We start from the raw sequence: 21,683 nt of genomic DNA on the forward strand, positions 1-21,683 counted from the left end.
TGCATTTTACTATTTTGCTGCAGAGACCTGTTCAGCAAGCTTGACTATCTAGTAAGTTAGTTCATTCAAATGAATGCAGCTGTCTTCATTCCTCTTTGCCCTTAGTTCATTATAGATACCTTAAACCTTAGGGAATAAGTACAGAGATTGTTTTGAGAGTTAGAGAGCACAGGTTAGCAGATGAGAAATGCCTGAATTGCTTGTTTTCTTTTTTTTTTTTCTTCTTTTTTTTCCTGTTGGCAAACTTCTAAATGCTTATTGACAGCTAAAACCATCACTGTTCCTGAATTTTGTCATTTTTTTATATAAACCTGTAGATTATTATGTAGTATTTTAAGACTGTTTTTCCTTTTGTTTTAGCTAAATTCTTTCTTCATCCTGAATGTTGAGAAAGTTAATAGTTCTTTTGTCATAGGCATTTTTTTCCTACTATAAACACCTAATAAGAAAACTCGGTGCATCCTATTTGTCAGGTGTTGTTGCATATTAAATTCACCCCTAACCCATCCTTGTAACTTTAGTTTTATATCAGACTAATGTACAGAAGAATGAGTCATTATCAGGCTGTTTTTTTCAACATTCATAGCTCTGCATTCATTCCACCTATTTTTGAACTTCCATCTCCCAGAAGTGAGCATTTCTGGGTTGTGGTTTTCTGTAAAAGCAGAGAGTAAGCAACCAGTAAAGGTATCAGTATTCAGTGAGAACAAAGGACAAATGTAAAAACTGTAGCAAATATTCAGTTTTGTTTTCAGGTTTTTTTAGTAATTCCTCATTGTTTTTCAAGGATCGAGTGTCTGCACAATAGTTAAGTTAAACAATAGTTCACCTAGAAAGGAATGGCACTGCTACTATGTTCTTTTCTCATCCTTGCTGCTTCAGGTTTGCCACTAATGATCTCCACAGCATAAAAAGTAGTACTGGTGTTATTATTAATTAAAATGTTAAATTATATAGCAACTGTAGACTATGACAGGCAACTCGAAGTATTTTTTGTAAAAATCAATGACAGCTTAAATGGTGGAATGGAATTTAATGGCACTATTGCTAAAACTTACTTGGTAGCCACCAGATGTTGAAACGTTAAAAGGAGCTGCAAAAATGTGTCTTAAATGGCAGAAACCTAAGTAATTCAGGCATTTGTTAATCTAAAATGGAAAGAAAATTAGAGGTGATTTGATGAGAGGTTATAGTTCTGTATCTGCAGGGATATCCTGAGTGTAATGGTGGTAGTATAATGTGATCTTGGTATTGAAGACTTGTCTACTCCTAATTCAGATAGAAATTACCTGCACATGTAGCAGATTTCCCATCACATGATGCTTTCAGAGACACGTTGGATAACTTTTTAAAAGCTAATCTGTAGCTGCAGATACCACTATATCATGTTTCTCTGCTTGTGTCACTCAGGACATTAGGGAGAGAATTGTTCTCAGTGGTTCCTTCCTGCCTTGAAATGCACAAATGCAATCAATCCTGTAATCTATCCTTACTGGTTCTTTTTGGTAGCTGTAGAAAGCAGAGAAACTGGAATAGTCTATCCATGCTTTTGTGAATATTGTCACCTCAGTACAAATAAATGCTAGTTAGCAAGATCTACCTGGTGCCAATTTCTTAATAAAGGAAATGGAGAGGAAGTTGAAAGCGAATCCATCAGGATTACGGGAGGAAGTTTTGTAAATCAAAATACCACATCAGTGTCAGCACTGTTCAATTGAGACAGAAATCTAGAGAAGAGTGGTGTGGAGCTTTGTCCTTTCTTCATCAGAACTGTTTAACAGAGACATGAAGAGGTGTTTGTGGAAGCACCACTGATGTATGAGCCATTCTTGAGTTTAAGATTTGCTTGCTTACACCATAAAACAAAATTTTCAAATGGAGGCACTTGTTTTATGTGGGAGATACAAATTTCAGATAACTAAGTTTGTAAGCTTCAGCTTAAAACTACCTTCTACTACCTATTGCCCACCCAAGCAAAAAAATGGCATTGAGTGGAAGCAGAGAGGTTTGAATTCTGGAAAGCTCATGTAACATCTTTTGAAGAGGTTGTGAAGGTTGAAGTGGTTGAATCACTCAATATTGTGCTTTTTTTTTTACTACCCTCCAATGTCCCTACTTCAGAAAGCTTCACCTTCACAGTCCAATGAGCTGCTTTGGGCCCCACACTTGTTCAGGAGTTTGACTGCCACCACAGGTAATGTGGAAGCAGGAAAATGCTTGAATTTATTGAAACCCAACAAGTGCCTTGAGATGGAACAGGTGCTGATATGGATGATAATTGCAGATCTTCAAGCATGGAGGTGGTGATCAGTGGACAGTGTAGATACTTTTCCAAAGAAAGACTATAGACATTCATCCCAAGAAAGCCATCAATTAAATCAGTAGAATTTCACAGCTAGCTTAAGGAATAAATGTGCTTGAACAATTCTACAGCACTGACCATATTCTAAGGTTGAATGCCAGGGGTAATGTTGTTTTCTAATAATGAAAAAAAAAAAATTCTGCTATGATTCCAGTAAATCTGATTCTTCTTACTGAAGTATTCATATTTACTGAAGCCAGATGTTTTAATGTTTTATAATTTTATTAATAATTTTCCCTCTAATTTAATTTCTCTGCCACAATTTGCTGAGGGATTATGAATAGTCTTATTTTTGACTCTCAAACTTGAAAAATATCTTACATTTTAAATCCATTTTAATTAAAATATGTTGATTGTTCTTCCCATATACTTATGACTGTTCAAGCTTGTAATTTGATTCTTTACCACTAATAGGGATTATAAAACTGTAATTCTATATGTTTTCAATTTTCTTCTAAGCAGATGTTCCACATTGCATTGCATTACACCTCTATGGGCATTTATGCAAATTCAGAAAACAGCAAGGGTATGAGTAAAAAATGACAGAAAGATGCCTTAAAAATAAGAACCCCTCCAAATGGCATTGCATTTTGTCAGTGGCTGTGATTTTGCCTCTCCCCTCTGTTTGCTTTTGTTAAAAATAAAAATTTAGGTGATTTAGGAGCTAGTGTCATCCAGTCAGAAAAAGGGCAACAAGGAATGGAGCATTCCTCATCTCCTGACATCCCTCTTGTTGTACTCAAAGAAATACACCAACCTGAAAGACTTGAAACATGGACTATGTGTGATGTCCCCAGCATAACAAACTGATGTCTGTTTCTTATGTGTTTACTTTATCTGTATGTGATTCTTATGAAGCCATGAGATGCCTACTGTAATATAAAGCAAAATGTTTTCTCTGCAGAATTTCCACTGACATAGAAGGAAAATCCATACAAAGACAGCATTTGGATGCATTTTCAACAGACTTGCCAATTACTTAATTATTGCTTATGTATGGCTTTTGGTAAGAAACAATCAGTAGCAGAAAAAATTTTTTTTTAGTTTTAGGTGAAGTTCCATTTATGCCCTGTCCCAGTTGCACTGAACAAACTCATTCACTTGGTGGAGGATGCAGGCACTTGACCTGCTCGTGTAGATTTTAGGCATTTTTTTTTTATTTTAAGATGAAGTTTTCACAGAAAGTACAGAAAAGACACTCAATACCTGAAATAAAGGCAAATATTTTTCCAGTTTTACTTTAATATCTAAAGATTAAAATCATAGGAATATAGAAAATAGATTATAAAACTTCTGATTAAGAGTTCTCTGGGCTTTCAAATGTGTACTCTAAAAGTCTCTCCTGTATTCTAGTATTTAATTTTCTTTTTGAAGAAGTGAATATATTCCACATTCAGAAGTCTCTTGAGTCAATTTCTTTTCCTTGCTTTTTATTCATTAAAACATGTTATTTAAATACATCAAAAGGCAGGAAATTACAAAATGTCTGATCATATACAAAATTCTAGGAACTTTATCATAATAGTGTGTTCCTTGTGGAAAAACTAATTTGACATGTTGGATTTTACTTACCTGAAAGTTGCTCCATTTGTTCATCTTATTACAGGAAGAATTACCCAGTCTTCTGTTCGGGCATCTGCTATCTGTAAAGTTTCATAGAATTACTGAATAGAATCGTAGGATGGTTTGAGTTGGAAGGGACCTTAAAGATCAAGGAAGTGATTCTGCCCCTGTACTCAGCCCTGGTGAGGCCACACCTTGAGTACTGTGTCCAGTTCTGGGCCCCTCAGTTCAGAAAGGAGATTGAGGTCCTGGAGCGGGTCCAAAGGAGGGCAACCAGGCTGGTGAAGGGATCCAGCACAGATCCTATGAGGAGAGGCTGAGGGAGCTGGGGGTGTTCAGCCTGGAGAAGAGGAGGCTCAGGGGAGACCTCATCACTCTCTACAACTCCCTGAAAGGAGGGGGTAGCCAGGGGGGGGTTGGTCTCTTTTCCCAGGCAACTCTCAGCAAGACAAGAGGGCACGGTCTCAAGTTGTGCTGGGGGAGGTTTAGGTTGGACATTAGAAAGAATTTCTTTACTGAGGGTGATCAAGCATTGGAATGGGCTGCCCAGGGAAGCAGTGGATTCTCCATCCCTGGAGATATTTAAAAAGAGACTGGATGTGGCACTCAGTGCCATGGTCTGGTAACTGCAGCAGTAGTGGATCAAGGGTTGGACTTGATGATCTCTGAGGTCCCTTCCAACCCAGCCAATTCTATGATTCTGTGATCACTTAGTTCCAACCTCCCTGCATGAGCAGGGACACCTCCCACTAGACCAGGCTGCTCAAAGCCCCATCCAACCTGTGCTGAGTATCCTGGAAGTCTTCCAGGTTGCAGGGCAGATCGTGGTCCTGTTGCATCAACTGACCTGGCTGCAAGTCAGGCACACGAATTTACTGTACTGCAGCATTGCACCTAAGGAGGAGCATGCAGACCAGCAATAAAGAAAACAGCAGCAGTGTGATGTTTCCTGCAGAGCTGAGCTGCTAAATATTCTCAGTCCTACAAGACTGGAGAGATAAACAAAGCTCATCAGAGCAGAACCTTTCTTTCCCATCTAAACCCTCTATGTGTGTACAGGTATGCACACGTGTGCACTTTTTCATGTTTGCACTCCCCATCTGCAGTGTTTAGCAGGGTTTCTGAGCCAGGTCCAGGAGGCAGATAGATGCTGGCAAAGCTGTAGGGTGACTGCACAGCAGAGACAGAGGTGTGCCCAGGATCATCCCTGCAGCAGCAAGAAGCAGTGGCAGGCCCAGGTAGTGCTGGGTGCTGAGCCCACCAACCTGGGACCTGAAACCCCAAGGTGAGGGAAGGCAGGACCAGTGTTGAGCTGCATTTCACCAAGTGCTGCTGAAGTTGTTAATGGAGGGAAGAGAAGATGTTCTCGAGTGCACTCCTCCAGCAGAAGTGTAAAATTGTATTGATTTGGGGCCTTTTATAGACTCGAAACCATCATTTCTCTACACATTTTCATTTTAGAATAATTCATTTGGTTCCTATCACAGACCTGTGCTGCAGGAGTGGTGTTCTGATATTTGATACTTCATAAACTGCTACTGAGTAAAAAGCCATTTCTTAAACTTATGTTCTACATTCAGTTTACCGCTAGCAAAATGCTTGTAAATTTATTCACAAATGATAAGAAATCTGGAAATAACTTTTTTACCTTCCCTTCTGGTACTAGCTATGCAAATGTTATTAGCAATGTAGAAATACATGTAGGAAAGAACAGGCCCCAGAGACTTCTAATTAATTAGGAAATTGCTGGTTGGCAAAAGTAATGAGTGATGTGGTATATAAAGTAGTTTGATTTTTAACCCACCAAGAGTAGAACAGGATTGTGTTACCTAGAGACTATAGGCTGACCTTGCATTAGTTGGGGAACAGCATGTACAGATGCAGTTGCTTGTTGGATTGGAAATGAAGTTCCAGGGTTGTTCTGCTATTGGGCATTTCAATAATACTCCAGTGGGATTAGTCTGTAATAATAATATCAAAGCATTGCAGATATGTAAACATGTAATATATAACATTACAAGAACAATAATCACGTGCAATTTAAAATAGCAAAGATCTAAAATTTAGAGACTGGAGTATCAAATGAGACTGATTCAGAACACTTCCAGGCCTAACAGTCTCTTACAAGCTAAACCAGCTGAGGTAGTTCAGTTTCTTTTGTTGTGTTTGTCCACAATAAAAGCTACAAAATCTTTCAGAGGTGCAAAACTAATGGAACTGTTGCATACTCTTTGATGACCTGGTCTTTCACACTACCACTCCCTTAAAAGTGTTGGTGCATCTTTCCCTCCCCCTTTAGAGGTCCATGTTCTGTTGGCAGAGGTAGGTGGTGCAAAGGAATAAGCCTGGTCATGAATTTCCATGCCAGTAGTTGCAAGGAACTGTATAATCATTATTAGCTTAAAACACTGCATGGATCATCTTTTCTACATGGTACTTCATGCAGCAGAGTAGTCCCCAGCATTGCACTGCAAACTGAAAACCTATATAAAAGATGAAAACACAGGGCAGTGTTATGCTATGGCAAAAGATGAGGCGTGTGCAGTGCTTTGCTGATGCCCTGTATCCATGTTCTAGCAAAGTATTAGTTAAAAAAAAATTAAAATAGTGTTAGCAAATTCTGAGAATCAGATTGTACTCTAGAGAGGTAAAAAAAGGATTTGGTTTGGGAGATGGGGGAGAGAGTGGATTTTACCTTTTGACTACAGATCTCACAATTGAGTAAGCCCTGAATAAACAAGTGTGACCCACCAGCCAAGTACCTGAGGTTGCATCATGGGTGCAAGTGTACAGTATTTTTGTTTGCAGTAAGCACCATGGCTAACTCTTATAATCATTATTGTTACTTGCAGGGTTTTATAAAATTGAAAGCTGCCTTTTGGTCTATAGTGTCTCCTGCACCTATGCAACATGTCTATGTTACATGCAGGTAAACACATCTGTTGCTTCTGAATGGTCAAAAAACCCAGATGGGACCAAACATTCTGGAAGGTCATTAGCTTCCAGATGATGACAAATGATGGTTTGGTGTCAGCCAAGTTACACAATACACCAGGCAGCTACAGGTAGCTGTGCTACTGTCTGCTTCAGACTGGATAGAGGCACTTTTTTAGTTCCACAGTCTCTTGTAAACCTGTCTTTCTCCAAGTACATCTTAGGGTTTTCAACAGTCCATGCTGCTTACTGAATACACTGCAGCATTTTGTCTTAGCAGAAGCTTTCTCAGCACAGGAGAATTCTTTCCCAGGTATGTAACTCATGCTGTATAATGGCAAAAAGGTGAATAATTGAAGTGAGGTCATCCTCACCTAGAATGGAAAGAGCCTGTCAGCTGCCCAGAAAGGAGCACAAACATTGCATAGGATGATGTTATGTCTGCAAAAGATCCAACAGTTAACCCTTTTTGGAAGTACTACCGAGGCTTACAAGGCACTCCCCCAGGGCTGGAGGCTTTTCTAAATGCTTTCCTCTGCCCACCACCATTTCCTCTGTTTTGAACAGATTTGTTGGTTCTTGTTTGGGGCAGCTATTCTTCATCTTGAAGTCAAGAAGTATTAGGTTATGTATTCTTGGTCAGATGGAAAGATACTGATAGAGCCTTATTGCTGTTTGCGTAGTGCTTTTTCTGTATCTTACTGGTGGACTTATGAATGTAAGCAAGGAACTTGGATGGGTTTGGAGTGGCTTTTCATCTTTAAACTTCATGCTGTCACAACAAGATTGTTAGTGTAGTACTGCCATTCTGTTCATTTACAGACCATATATGATGTTTGTATCTGGCTAATTCGTCTAAAAGTTGCATATTGACACTGAAAATTACCAAAGAGATGACTGATCTTTCCAGGATTCCATCATTTCCTAGGTGGATCTTTAGTATTCCATAAAATATTCAAGAATATCAGGGCAAATGGTGGTTTTTAATAGGTCTTCTCTGACTGGACATGATGTATGATTGCCATGTGGCTTTCCAAACAGTTCAAACAGTTGCAGCCCTGCTGGGTTGCCTTGTCCAGCCACATGCAATAAGGAGCTCTCTTTTTGAGAGCTTGAGGCTTTCCATAGCAGGTGACTTGCATTTGTTGAATCAGTTTGGCATTTTCCAAGAATACTAAAAGGGAACACTGCAGGAGAGGGTGTTCCAGACAGCATGTGAGGAAAATTTTGTATGTAACTATGACTAAGAAAGCCCTTCAATTATTTGTACCTGTTCTTCAGAGGTTTCAGAGTGGAGATCTTTTTGTGTACGAATAAGAAATAAAACTCTTTAGAACTGATATATTTAATCTCCATCTGGATTCTTGTTACGTTCAGTTGTTTTAATTATCACTGGCATCTACTTGTGGCCTCAAAGTGAGTTTTGATCTTAAATTGTTTAGTACCTTTATATCCTTGTGTCTTTTACCCTTCTATTTGGTTAATCAGTTGATGTACTTTATAGAACATAGGGTCCAGAGGGAGAACACAGAAAATGAGAAAACGTAGTTTTTTTAAAAACTTCAGGCAAGTACCTTTAGTTGTAAGTGTTGTGAGATTTTGTATTTATTGGCTCTGTATAGTATACTAGCATGTTGGTGTAGTTTTAATAACCTTTTACACAACATGCCTCAGATTTATCCACATGCAGAGCCTTGCGGACAGCGCTTGTGACTTGAAACATAAAGAATCTCCAGATGTACACGTGATTTCTTATTAACAACACAATGATTTTCTTGGAAAGTAGATGACGTTTTAGAAAGGCAACATCTGTGTTATTACCTCAATTTTAATAATGCAAATAATTTTCTTTTAACAGAGGAATTCAAGGGCTCAACAATAGTCGAATTAATGAAAAAAGAAGGCACCACCCTAGGGCTTACAGTATCGGGTGGAATCGACAAGGATGGGAAACCAAGAGTATCTAACCTTCGTCAAGGAGGAATTGCTGCTAGGTAACCACATCTCAAGCCACAAAATGCATTATAGGATGTGATTGCTTTAGAAATACGTACTGCATCAGAAAGGTCACCAACAAATATGTGACTAGATGCATCTATAATGGCAGCCCATCAGACCGGAGAAGCTCAGAGAGAGACAGCAACAGCTGGTCCCCTCTTCCCTCAAGGCTACTTTGACAAACTGAAATACCAATGAGATATTTGGAAGTCATCATGCAATGAATTCACTTTCTTCTAAATTATATACATTTTATTTCTCCTTTTTTGTGTCCTTGAACAGAAAATAAAGAGCAGAAGCATAAAATACTAAAGGGCAAAACTTGAAAATTCAAAACCTACCCGTAATACGACCATGATTTAATTTAAAAATCATCAACTGTTTTTAAGATTAAAAAAAAAAAAAAGAGTCTAAATTCACAGCTACCTTGCTTACTAGTACAGCGGAAACAAAAAAGCTGTTTTTCATGAGTGAAGCAGGTCAAAAGATAAAAGTTAAGCTAAATTATTCCAAGTAACTGAGCGGAACATGTGCTTTTGGCCTGTGGCCTATCTCTTGTAGCTGTGATGTTAGCTGTGAAAGCAACTATTGTCCAAAAAAAATTTAGTTTTGGATGCTTCCCAATGAGAGAGAGGAAGACGGGGACATGAAAAAGTCATTTTCCCAGAGCCTGTGCCCAAGCCAGTCAGATCTCCCTTATTGTACAGCTGGTTTCCTAAATCAGAAATTAATAATGCAACAGTGTTCTTATGTCAGTATTTAACAAGCTAGACTAGATTAAGATCTTAAAGTGCCACTTTCTGTTTGAAAGATCAATTTACTTTAATCTAGGTGAATGGGAAAAATATTTCGTACCATCACTGTAATCTAAACAATTTAGTTTGTTTGGGTCAGTAGATCTGTCTTTAAAAATGGAATATATACTTTCTCCTAGGAGTGACCAGCTGGATGTAGGGGACTACATCAAATCTGTGAATGGAATCAACCTGACCAAATTTCGCCACGATGAGATCATCAGCCTGCTCAAGAACGTTGGTGAGAGGGTTGTTTTGGAAGTGGAGTATGAGCTGCCTCCAGTCTGTAAGTAACAGCAAAGCAAACTAAAACCTATGCAGAATAGCAGATGTGTCATCAGCAGTGAGATGGGCATGGTTGGTGATCTCCATTTTTGGTAGTGTTTGTTTTCTTCTCTTTATTTTCCTCTGGCTAATTGCAGAACATGGAAGCAGTATGAAAGAACCGGTGATACAGGAGGATGCTCTTGGAGACCCTCAGGTTTTTTAGGAGCAGAAATCCAGCCAATGACAGAGCTGAGTTGTCAGCATTCCCTATTTGTTTGTTTGTTTACAGTTTTAATTACTAGGAACTAGATTAAATAGATTCCAGGGCAAAAGAATCTTTCTTGTTATAGTAAGAACTTCTGAGATTAAACCAATCAATATCTCTGAATTCTGCCTTTTTCTTCCTTCTCTCCACTTTCAGCACATTCCCATTATCCCAGATAAAAACATTCTTGGGGGCTTTTTTGGGCTTTTCTGCCATCACTTTTAGGCAACATCTTGTTTCTAGAGGAGAAGACCCAGTGAGATAGGCTATGGGGATATGTAAAAATACATCTTCAAAATACAAGTTTATGCAGACACCGAAGTCTCAGAGTGTGTCTGAGTGTTTTCCTTGCTTCTCCATTGCTCTTTCTTTTTGTGCTTATGTCTGTGACTGCATGTGCATAGGAGAAAATTGAGGCTATCAGGTATGAAGTGAAAGGTAGAGAAATGGTGAGCTGGAAACCTGGGACCTAAAGTGAAGGAGTGAGTGGCAGGTGGGTGTCTGGTACCAAAGGGGCTGCACCAGTCACACCTTTGAAAGAGTGTGTGCTCTGTCATGCTGCTTACTGCAGCAGAGGTGAGGTTTGCTGGTGTTTGGCCATAAAAACCTGTGAAGCCAGCTAGGAAGCTCTTGTCTCCTTAATAAAACACTTTCCTTGCAAAAAGAAGCCAAAAAATCCATCACTCTCTTTGGTGCTCAGAAGAGGATGAACTCCCCGTTGCTTTCTAGCAGCTGGAGAGTTAGTGTAATTACATATTTAGTTGCTTTTATGACCTCCTGGCAACCACCTTAATATGTTTTCAATGTTCTCTGGTGATTAGTGTTTGTTTGTGGGAAGGGAACTTCATGTTCAAAACCACAGTAGTTCAGTTAATGAAATCAGCTGAGTTCAAAATTGTTTTGCTGGGCATGAAGTTGTTTTATGAATCTTTTTTTGTGCTTACTCCAGTGGTCTTCTTCTGTTTCACCTGCTCTTGACATACATGCCTCTCACATCCACTGTAGCAGGATTTTTGTGTTCTAAAGTACAGTAGCAATCAGAACTTTTTCTTTAAGTCCTTGGAATTTCTGTCTCATTCATACAAGCATAGCTAATAAAATTGAAGATAATTAGCTGTTTAGTTGTTCCTGTTAATTTCTAGTGCACAAGCTAGACACAGTGCCTTCTTTATATACAGAATGTTTCCAGTAGGTTGTGGTAAAGTCCTGGCACATCCTGTTCTGCCCCATACATAATTACATTCTACTGCTGGCCCCATGGTTGCCTCTTCAGAGTGAGAACTGTGTTGGTTTCAGAGTAGGGAAATGCCTGTACTTTAATAATGATGGATTAAATCTGTCTGAGTGCTAGTGATCCCACTGTCCCTAGGGTGTCCTTCCCTGTCTGGAAGTGTTCACAGCAGGAGCATCCAGCTGCTACTTTCAGCATGAGCCATCTCAACATTTCAAACCTAAACATGAACGATGCCTGCCTCACATCTGCCTTCTTGTAGTTGCTAAGGATTAAGGAATTCTTTTCCCTCCTGGGCTGTGGCTAGGATGGAAGGACAACCACCTAAATGGTGGTTGCCCAAGTGGAAGGATGCTGCATGCTGTTCTGTGCTGAACTGCAACTTTGAATTGTCCCCAGAGGAGGTTCCAGGCGACACCAAGCAAATGAGGAAGCATAGATTCAACTTGAGCTACATGCTGGGCCACTTTCAGTTAACAGGAGTGAAGGCAAGGGTTGTAATTTGGTCCTTTTCAGTCAGTAAAACATTTCTAGCGGAAAAGGAACCAACTACATAAACATCAGGTCCTGATCTTCAGCCTGTAGGAGAAATTATTGCAGTACTTTGCAGAGCCACCTTTTTGTCTTTTTTCCTAAGGAAATGAGATTCATGTGATTACTGGGGTGTTCTTCTGATTCCCTGCTATAACGTTTTTAACAGGGGGTTGAAAGACTCCAAAACAAGCCAGTATATTTCATGGAAATAGATATTTGGGCAGAAGGGGGTCCCAGGTCCCAGGCCAGGGGTCTTCTCAGAAGAAGAGGCAGGAAGTGCTGGGGTGACACCACCTCTCCTTGGGGTCACTGGAGGGTGTCAGCTCACACCTCCCCCAGCTGTGTAGCCTGTGGTGGCCATTGAAACCTCAGGTTATCCTAAGAGAAAGTGGGGAAGTGGATTATTGCAAGCAGGAGCATTAAAGGACCTAAATTTTCATTAGTTCTGCTGCTCAGAATAGATTATTTTCTAGAGGTGGGATTAAAAAAAAAACAATTTATGTGTGATGTGTTGGATTTATGTGTGTTGTGTCTTACTGGAAGCTGGGAAGTGTGGGTGCATTTTATTTTGCTCAGTGTCCTTTTCCCTTTGGGAAAGAGAGTTTTTACAGTCTGCCAAAGTTCTTCTTGTAAAAGCTAATAGTGAACTGGCTATTGGTCTCTAAACAGCAGTGGTTTCAAATTTTGCAGAGTGGATTATCACACCCAAATGTGTTGGTTTGTGCACTAGGCTTCTCACCTCCTAGCCCAGCTGTGCACCACTCCTCTCATACAGAGAAAATACTGACTCAACAAGAAATCAAAGATTTTTTTACTCACTTACCAATGATGAGACAGCATGTACACTTTGGGAAAAACACAGCAAAACAAATCCTTATGATGTAAAGTACCATTTTCATCTTACTCTAGCAATCCAAGGTTAGAGATGCTCCCTAAATATCTTGACTGTCAAGACTTCAAGCATTACAAATTAATGTTTTCATGGCTGAGCAACCAACTCAATAGGTAGCTTTTAAGAACTTGGTAATTTTTTTGTCTCACTATGTATTTCCATCTTTTCTAGCACTCTTCTGTAACTATACCAAAGTAAAATCATGCTATAATTTAAACAGTAAGGTTCAAATTCATCATGGAATGGCTCTTTTCCCAAACAATTTGGAACCTGCAAAATATCTGGACAAAAATTCTCACAAAAAGAGGATGAGTTGTATTTAATTACAGGTCTTTAATCTAACTGTTCTGTAGTGGAGTCTTTCCAATTGTATGACCAGAAACAAAATAGCTAGCTCAAATTGGAAAAGGTGCAAATCTGTCTGCATAATTAGAAAAATAATTAAGTTTTGAAATTTTTTTTTTTCCTTTTAGCTGTACAAGGATCAGGTCTCATTTTTAGAACTGTGGAAGTTACTTTACATAAAGAGGGGAACACTTTTGGATTTGTAATAAGAGGTGAGTTAACATTAACTATGAACTGTCTATATTTTATTAATTGGCAAAAAAAGCAGTAAGTTTTTATGGCACTAAGAAATCGTTTCAAGATTCATGGCTTACAGTTTGTAAGAAATCTCTGTGATTTATGTATTACTTTTTTCATACATTAATATACTGCTTTTATGAACCACTCTAATTTTTGTTATGGAATACTAGTAATTAATCAACTGTGCCAAGAACGTGACAAGCTTTGTTTCACATAAGACCAGATTCTTCTACCACTGAAATCAGCAGAAGATTGTAGTTCTTAAAAAAGATTAACATAAAACATTTGTATAAATTAGGTATGAAATCTGATTAATCATGCTGGTAGTTGAGACTGTACAACAGCAGTATTACCACTGACTTAGAGAACAGAAGAAAACATGCTGCAGTTAAATAATATACCCCAATGCTGAATTATGAATTATTAGTTTCCCTGGGGAAAATTGGTTTGTTTATTTAAACTGGTTTTATTTTTTATATAAATTCATTAGCGAATGATCACTTGTTTTTCTGAGCATACGTGGAGCCTGGATAGATTTTTCTCTGGGCAGCAAACATTGCAGAACAGTGTTTTCACAATGAAGTCAGATTTGCAGTGTAGAAGTTATAAGAAAATAATATACATTTACTAAGACTCACTCTGTAGAAATATTTTATAGAGAATCATCTATACCACACACTAGGTCGCTTTTATTCAAGATAAAATCAGTGAAGGTACATATTAATGGCTTGGCCATTTTTGATCCCTGTAGCCCATCTACAGATCTTGCATGCTGCAAGACTGAGACTTGCCTCTTGGAAATGAGCTTCCATAAAAAGCACAAAATGATGTGTTTTCTGCCACTTTTCCCTTTCTAGGTGGAGCACATGATGACAGAAATAAATCTCGTCCTGTTGTAATAACATGTGTTAGACCTGGAGGGCCTGCTGACAGGTACAATTCATCTTTCTCTGGAGTGCATGTGAAAGAGGAATGGAGAAAGGTGAATTATTTGGGACAGAAGCTAGGATTTGGAGTGAAATGGATATATTCAAACTTGTTCCTTTGAAATTCATGGTTTATGTGTTTAATAGTAATGATAATAAGAACAGTAACAGGCAATGACAGAGACACATCATGGTGTGTCTACTTTAATGTAGTGTGTTGCATATTGCAAGGCTTCCATTGATCACTTTCAAAAATCAACCTAAATTATTATAACAAATGCCTGCAATAGGTCAGAGCACATATTTTCTGCAGCCTTCAGACAACTGATATATGTCTTAATTATTCTTTTGTACTCTATGACTACACTCTTTTTTCTCTTACACTTCAGAAAAACACTGTCATATGTTTGGCGGTTGTTGTGTCATAGCTTTAAGATGTTTGCACATAGCTGCATGTGAGCTCACACTCAGCTTCACCTGAACAGCTTCTAAACATAGATGTATGTTTTCACCCAATTAACACATCTGTATGTAATACCATCTTGTATCTGTATAAAGAAAGAACATTCACTTTACTTGTATGTGTATATTACATTTTAAAAATGGCACGAAGAAGGCTGGTTTTCTTTAGGTTATGTTGACATTTTTGACCTTGGAGACATTAATTGAGAAGCAAACATTTCAAGGCAGCATTTGTCTTCTGTCCCGCCCTTCCTTCCCATCCTTATCCCCCTTTCTTCCATGTTTTTTTCAAAGAGTTTAGAGCTCATCACTACTTTGTTTTCTATTATAAATCTGAATATGTTATGAGGAGGGAGACAGTTTATGGCAGATTATTTTTAGGCAGGTGGGTAAGAAAATCTGAATTGCCAAATAAGGGATATTTTTAAAGAAAATCAGTAAATGGACCTTCATATTTTGCAATCTGTTCCTGAACCCATATGTTTTCACCCTGTATTTATTTTTAGGAAAATACCTGGGAAGGAAGTGTTTATTTATGTATGAAAGGGAAGTTGTGTGGACGAGGCAGAAAGAAAGCATATGTTGAAGCAGAAGCTATACTTAGTTGCAATTTAACATGGTTTGATTATTTAGCTGTGTGTTAAGCCATTTTCCAGTCACTGACTTTCCAATTAAAGCAATTTCCTTTCCACTGCACCCTCTGAACGTTGTCACCATCAAAGTAAATGTTAAGTGTTAAGGCAAGAGGGATGGCTGGCAGAGAGGGTGTGAGAGAACTGCTTTGCATAAAAAGGGTATTATCTCCAGATCAATTTTTCTTATATGAATAAAGATCATTCCTTTAATCTCCCTTCAGAGAGGGCACAATCAAACCTGGGGACAGGCTGCTGAGTGTTGATGGGATCCGACTGCTCGGAACGACACACGCTGAAGCCATGAGTATTCTCAAACAATGTGGACAGGAGGCAACTCTGCTGGTGGAATACGACGTCTCAGTGATGGGTAGGTTGAGAAGTGGGGCTTTAATTCTGGGAACCATCTGTGATGTTTTGCTGCCTGTTCTTGATGAGCTGTTCTCAAAGTGATCGTGCCCTGTTACGCTCCCAGTACCGCCGCTATTCCCTTCTGCACCGTATCATTAATCTTGGGTTCATAAGGAGGTGAGCAGTATTTTACTGTAATTTAGCATTCTGACATTTCATGGTTTGTAGAGTGAGACCATAGTGTGGATTCTAGCAAAGTAACTTTTCCAGTGACTAGTTTATAATAAAGGTTAATGAAGTGTAAGCATTCCTGTGTCACATGGAAGAGGGGCTTACTTGCTCTTACAGGAATTCTTTTGCCTTTGCCAGTGCTGCTGGGTGGCCGAGGCATTATTGAAAAATCACAAAGCTGCCACATAGAAAAGAATGGGTAAGAGAAAATTCATTAAGAAATGCAGAGGTGGCAAATCATGGAATAAGCTTATGCTTTGTACGAACTTTGACTGAACTCACTGAAGATTTTAGAGGGTTTTTGAAAAGTCAAGGCAAGCAGATGAATTTTCACTACAGATTTGGGGTTGAGTCATTTCTGTTTGTTTTAGAAGGTGTCATATCCCCTCCATTTTTGCAAGACAGATAAAATTCATGGCAGCAAGATACGGGAATACTCATCAGTCAAGCTAAAATATTTTGCTCTTTGAGAATATTTCTTTTCTCTTTCTTCTCAGTTCCGCAGTCAGATTTCTAGCATAGCAGTAAAGCAGCCTCATAGGAATTTGTGAAATAGCACTGTCAAAATTCAAAGCTTTGGAGAAGATTAATACTTAAAAGAATAACGTCAGATATGTGTTTATTCTGGAAGAGCCTTCTTTGTTCTTCTGCAAGACACAGATATCTTTTTTATTATGATTGTAATATATACTTCTGTAATGTATACTTAAGTATCAAGAGTGGAGTGACAGGGTTGCTTGGCATCTGTCAGACTGCAAGGCTCATGTCCAGAAAGGTGGTGACAGCTCAGAGTCTGAGCAGGAGCTTCCCATGTAGAAAATGGATATGCAGGCAATTTTGTAACCTGAAGAGAACTAGGATTTAGCTGTTTCCACTTATTTCCTAATATTCTTTGGAAGGTGATGGATGGCCAAAACACTATCTACCATCACAGTTAAAATGGGTTTTTTATGCTCTACTTTCTCTAAGAGCAAGTCCTCATTGAAAAAGAACCCCTGGCTTTAGACAGCCAAAGTTCCCAGCCACACTTTGACCTCGGAGAGGACTCCCATCCCTGTTCTTCTGGATACCCCAGGGAGGGAATCAGCTTCAATTTTAGTTGAGGATCTTTTAGAAGTCTTTGCAGCTTTGTGTGAGGACAAGACCACAAGATAGGAAGCTATGTTGTGCTCTAAATTGCAGATTGTTCAAGGTGGGAACCTTCTTTTCTGTGTTATCTGGACAGAGCTCAGTGCAGGAAGATACAGATCTCAGTTGGAAATTGCAGGCTTGTAAATGTACAGGCAGCAACTACAAGTTGGTCTCATACTCTCTCAAATTAGACTCTTCTATCTCCATTTTGTGTTCAGTAACAGGTCTGGATTTATGTGTTATCCTACGGAAATTAAGGAAGTAGAAGAACCTGACGCTTGCAGAGTCAGAAAGAAGGAAGGAAAGGGGTACCAAACACTGAGAATTGCAAGGGTTGGTGATCCTTCAGTGGCTGTGAGAATAAGGGGATCCAACAGGCTCTCTTTCTAATGTATTAAGATTTTTTTAGATTTTACCTGGCTCCCAGTAGGTTTTGATTTTTTTCCAGTTAGCAGACCCTGGGTGGGTTTTGGCAGTGGTGTGAAAAAAAATCACTGGGAAGCTTTCTTAACTTTCTGCAGGTATGTTATGTGTAGACCATGATCCAAAGGCTGGAAATCACTTGTCCTAATCCATTGGTTACTTACCCAGGAAACCAGTGCTGATTTGAATCCTCACTCACTACTGCTCAAGAGTAATGAAGTTGAAGTTAGGAGTAACATGGAAGTGTTCCCTGACTCTTTTATTACCCACAAAACGAGGTATTTGTAATCACAGAATCACAGAATGCCAGGGGTTGGAAGGGTCCTCTGAAGATCATCGAGTTTAACCCCCCTACGAAAACTAGGGCAGGTCACTCAGAAATGCATCCAGACAGGTTTTGAAAATCTCCAGAGAAGGAGACTCCACAGCCTCCCTGAGGAGCCTGTTCCAGAACTCTGTAACCCTTACAGTTAAGAAATTCTTCCTCAGGTGGAGGTGGAACTTCCTGTGCTCTACCTTGGATCCATTGTCCCTCATCCTATCACAGGGCACAAGTGAGAAGAGGTTGTTTCTTCCTTCTTGATGCCCAGCCCTCTTGTATCTATAAACATTAATTAGAACCCCTCTCAGTCTTCTCCTCTCCAGACTAAAAAGCTCCAGGTCTCTCAGCCTTTCTTCATTAGGCAGGTGTTCCAGTCCCTTATTAATGCTCATAACCCTCTGTTGTACTCTCTCAAGTAAATCCCTGTCCCTCTTGAGCTGGGGAGCCCAGCACTGGATGCAATACTTCAGGTGAGGTCTCACTAGGGCAGAGCAGAGGGGGATGAGAACCTCCCTCGGTCTGCTGGGCACACCCCAAGGTACCATTGGCCTTCTTGGCCACAAGGACACATTGCTGCCCCATGGATAACTTGTTGTCCACCAGGACTCCATGGTCCTTCGTGGGGCTGCTCTCTAGCAGATCACCTCCTAACCTGTACTGCTGCATTTTGTTATTCCTTCCCAGGTGCAGGACTCTGCACTTGTTCTTGATGAACCTCATTAGGTTCCTCTTAGCCCCACCCCAGGACTGATGTGAATATGAAAGTAGGCTAAAACAAGAGGAAGAGCACTGGGTAAGGTGGCTTATCAATAACAGATGCTAGGAACTAGTTTAGTAGCTTAGCCTGCTAAGAAAGGGCAAATTGTATAACATCTGGTGCATTCTCTATGGTCCTCCTGCTATAAACTTCTCATAGAACCTCTTACTTCCATATATATATATATGTACCATTACTTGCTTTAATATTATCTCTTCTGTTAGCAGGTAGCTATATCCTGTAAAGTAGCATTCCATGTGGCCAGAACTCAAAAGAGCCATAAAATACATTCTCATAGCATGAAATTGGAACTTGATTTGAAAAAGTTACACTAGGTGAAGAAAAGAATCCTGAACTATTTTTCAGCTACAGCTCTGTAGTGTGTAACTGACTTTTTATACTCCTGTTAGCATAAACTGTTTCAGAGGTGCTCTGTTTCACTTAAGTTCAGCTTCTTCACCTGAAGATTTCAAGAGGTCACCTGGGAAGCTTGTACAATTTATTGTTTCTGGAACCTAGACAAACTGAAGTAGAAAAAACATCAAGGGCTTCTGTGCAGGGTAATTAAATGTAGGGGATGTGGCTTTTCCCACTGAACTCTCTTATATACTTATTATATACTTGTTATACTTGTGGTTATACTTGAGGTTATACTTGTGCTCACTTAAATACATTCTGAAGTATCCTGCTCAGCTGGGTCCTAGGAAATAAACTTGTCAATTCAGCGTTTTGGAAGAGATGTTGTTAGCTTGTTGGATCTTTTTTCTTTCTGCTAAAACTGTTTCCAGGTTGGGGTGTGGAGTGTGCTGCTGTATATTTTCAAAGAGACTTAGAAATAATAGGAGTTTGGAAATACCAAAATACCTGAAGAAAATAGGAAAACATTATTTCTGAGAAAATACTTTAAAACCTGATAAAAGTTACATTTGAAGTTGTGGAGGTATCAGTCTTCCAAATGTCTTCCTGTTTTCCAAAACATGCCCTTCAGCCATGAAGCAATGGGGTTGCTTATACTCTGTGTTGATTTTAGAGGAAGCTACCTGCATTTTTTAATTTTGTGAGGCTTTAAGTACTTTGTGCTTCAGTGTTTGAAGTGTTTGAAGATGGACTTGTCCTATACACAACTGTGTGGAAGGAAGTAACATAAATGTTGTGGGCTTCTCTTTGTATTCCTTACACCTGAAGTATCCAATCTCCATGGTAATGGGGATCACAAATTTTCACCCAGTGGTGGGAGAATATTGCAGCTCCCTGTGCCATATGACTGCACCTGTGCCCCTCATGTTTTAAAGTGAAACAGAGGCAGGGTAATGGCTAGCAAGGACTTTCTGCCACCACCAAGATAATTTTGCAGCCTCAATCTCTTCTCTTGGCAACCAAACAGCAAATATTAATTCCAAGCTATAAACTTAGGTTGGGAAGATTGATGTTCTCACTGTTTGGCAGTGGTTTGGGTGAAGTGTTCTAATGAACAGCTCACAGCTTGAAAGCTCTGGGTTGGGCATCATCAGTTAGAGTGAGAATGAGAATTAGGATGAAATGCTAATAACAAGCTGGAGAGATTCACACTACCTCTGTCTAAAATAAGAAATAAAAGTTTGTCACATGTTTATTTGGAAGCAGAGGGGATACAGTTTCCCTTCGGGTTTTCCAAAGTCTGCCATGTTACCACTGGGCTCTCTGTTGTCTCTGTGATTGAGGTTGCATCTGCTTGGGTAATCTTCCATATTTGCTCTGAAAGGGAGCATTCAGAAAAGTTCAAAGGTAATTACTACCTTGAGTTTAAATTCTGGCCCATAACATTTTAATGTAACTGTGGTTCATAAGTTGCTGCTCTGAGCTTTTCAGCCATCTACTTTTTAAAACTTGGATGTTCTTACTGGGGTAATCTTTGGATCAAGGACACTGTAGTTAAGCGAGACTATTAGTTATTGTCAGGACTTTGGCACAAAATAAGCTTTTGTTAGCTATTTGCTCCCAAGAGACACAACATCTTTCTCTCTCATCTCTTCACTGCGTGTTTCTTAGTTCAAACCACTCTGTGGTCATCAGGAATGAACATATTGCACATTCAAATTCCATATGTTTCTCTGGCTTCTTTAACAGTTCTGGCACTTATTTGAGCCAGAATAGATTTGCTGGAATGTGGCGCCCTGTAATTGTTCTCTGCAAAATAGATGTGTTCAGCTTGTTTTTTGTTAGTCCTTAGCTGCCAGAATCACCGAGACAGAGAACCAGTCAACTTCAGCTAGATCAACACCCTCAGTTTTCTGATATCAACATTCACTACTGATACAACTTTCTAGAAAGGGAATTTTTCATGCAATCATTTGCTAGTAAATCTGACAGCAGTTTAGAAAACACTGCCCAAGCTTTCTGACTCTTTAAGTCTTCAAACAATAAATAGGCCGTAGCAATTTTATGAGAATCCATTTAAAGAAATCTGCCTCACCCTTCAGAATTTTCCCTGACAAGAAGAGCACTGGGGACAGAAAGCTTTCATAATTTACACATAGAATTATGGAATCATAGAATGGTTTGGGTTGGAAAGAACCTTACAAATGATATAGTTCCAACTCCCTTGCATGGGCAAGGACACCTCCCACTAGACCATGTTGCTCAAAGTTCCATCCAGCCCAATACTGAACACTTCCAGGGAAGGGGCATCCATAACCTCCCTGGGCAACCTGTTCCGGTGTCTCACCACCCTCACACTGAAGAATTTCTTCCTCATCTCTAACCTTCCAGTCTAAAGTAATTACCCTTGTCCTATCACTCCATGCCCTTGTAAACCATCCCTCCTCAGCTTTCCTGTAGGCCCCTTCAGGTACTGGAAGGGTGCTACAAGGTCTCTGTAGAGACTGCTCGTCTCCAGACTGAACAACCCCAGCTCTCTCAGCTTACCCTCATAGGAGAGGTGCTCCAGCCCTCTGATCAGCTTTGTAGCCCTCCTCTGGACTCAGTCTGAGAATTCCACATCCTTCTTTGTGTCAGGGACTCCAGAAGCAGACACTGCATTCCAG

General features: G+C 39.5%; 1 protein-coding gene across 7 annotated transcripts in view; it reads left to right on the plus strand.

Moving 5' to 3' along the window:
* The window catches only part of GRIP1 (glutamate receptor interacting protein 1), a 316,748-nt gene that overhangs the window by 223,980 nt on the left and 71,085 nt on the right, over positions 1–21,683 (plus strand). For all 7 annotated transcript variants that reach the window (XM_071733466.1, XM_071733470.1, XM_071733471.1 and 4 more), the window contains exons 3-7: positions 8,718–8,853; positions 9,792–9,937; positions 13,314–13,397; positions 14,283–14,358; positions 15,670–15,815. In XM_071733466.1, coding sequence (XP_071589567.1) covers positions 8,718–8,853; positions 9,792–9,937; positions 13,314–13,397; positions 14,283–14,358; positions 15,670–15,815 — 588 coding nt within the window. The remainder of the gene's footprint in view (positions 1–8,717; positions 8,854–9,791; positions 9,938–13,313; positions 13,398–14,282; positions 14,359–15,669; positions 15,816–21,683) is intronic.

This window comes from Heliangelus exortis, chromosome 1, assembly GCF_036169615.1.
Source record: "Heliangelus exortis chromosome 1, bHelExo1.hap1, whole genome shotgun sequence".
In the NCBI taxonomy this organism is placed as follows: Eukaryota; Metazoa; Chordata; class Aves; order Apodiformes; family Trochilidae; genus Heliangelus; species Heliangelus exortis.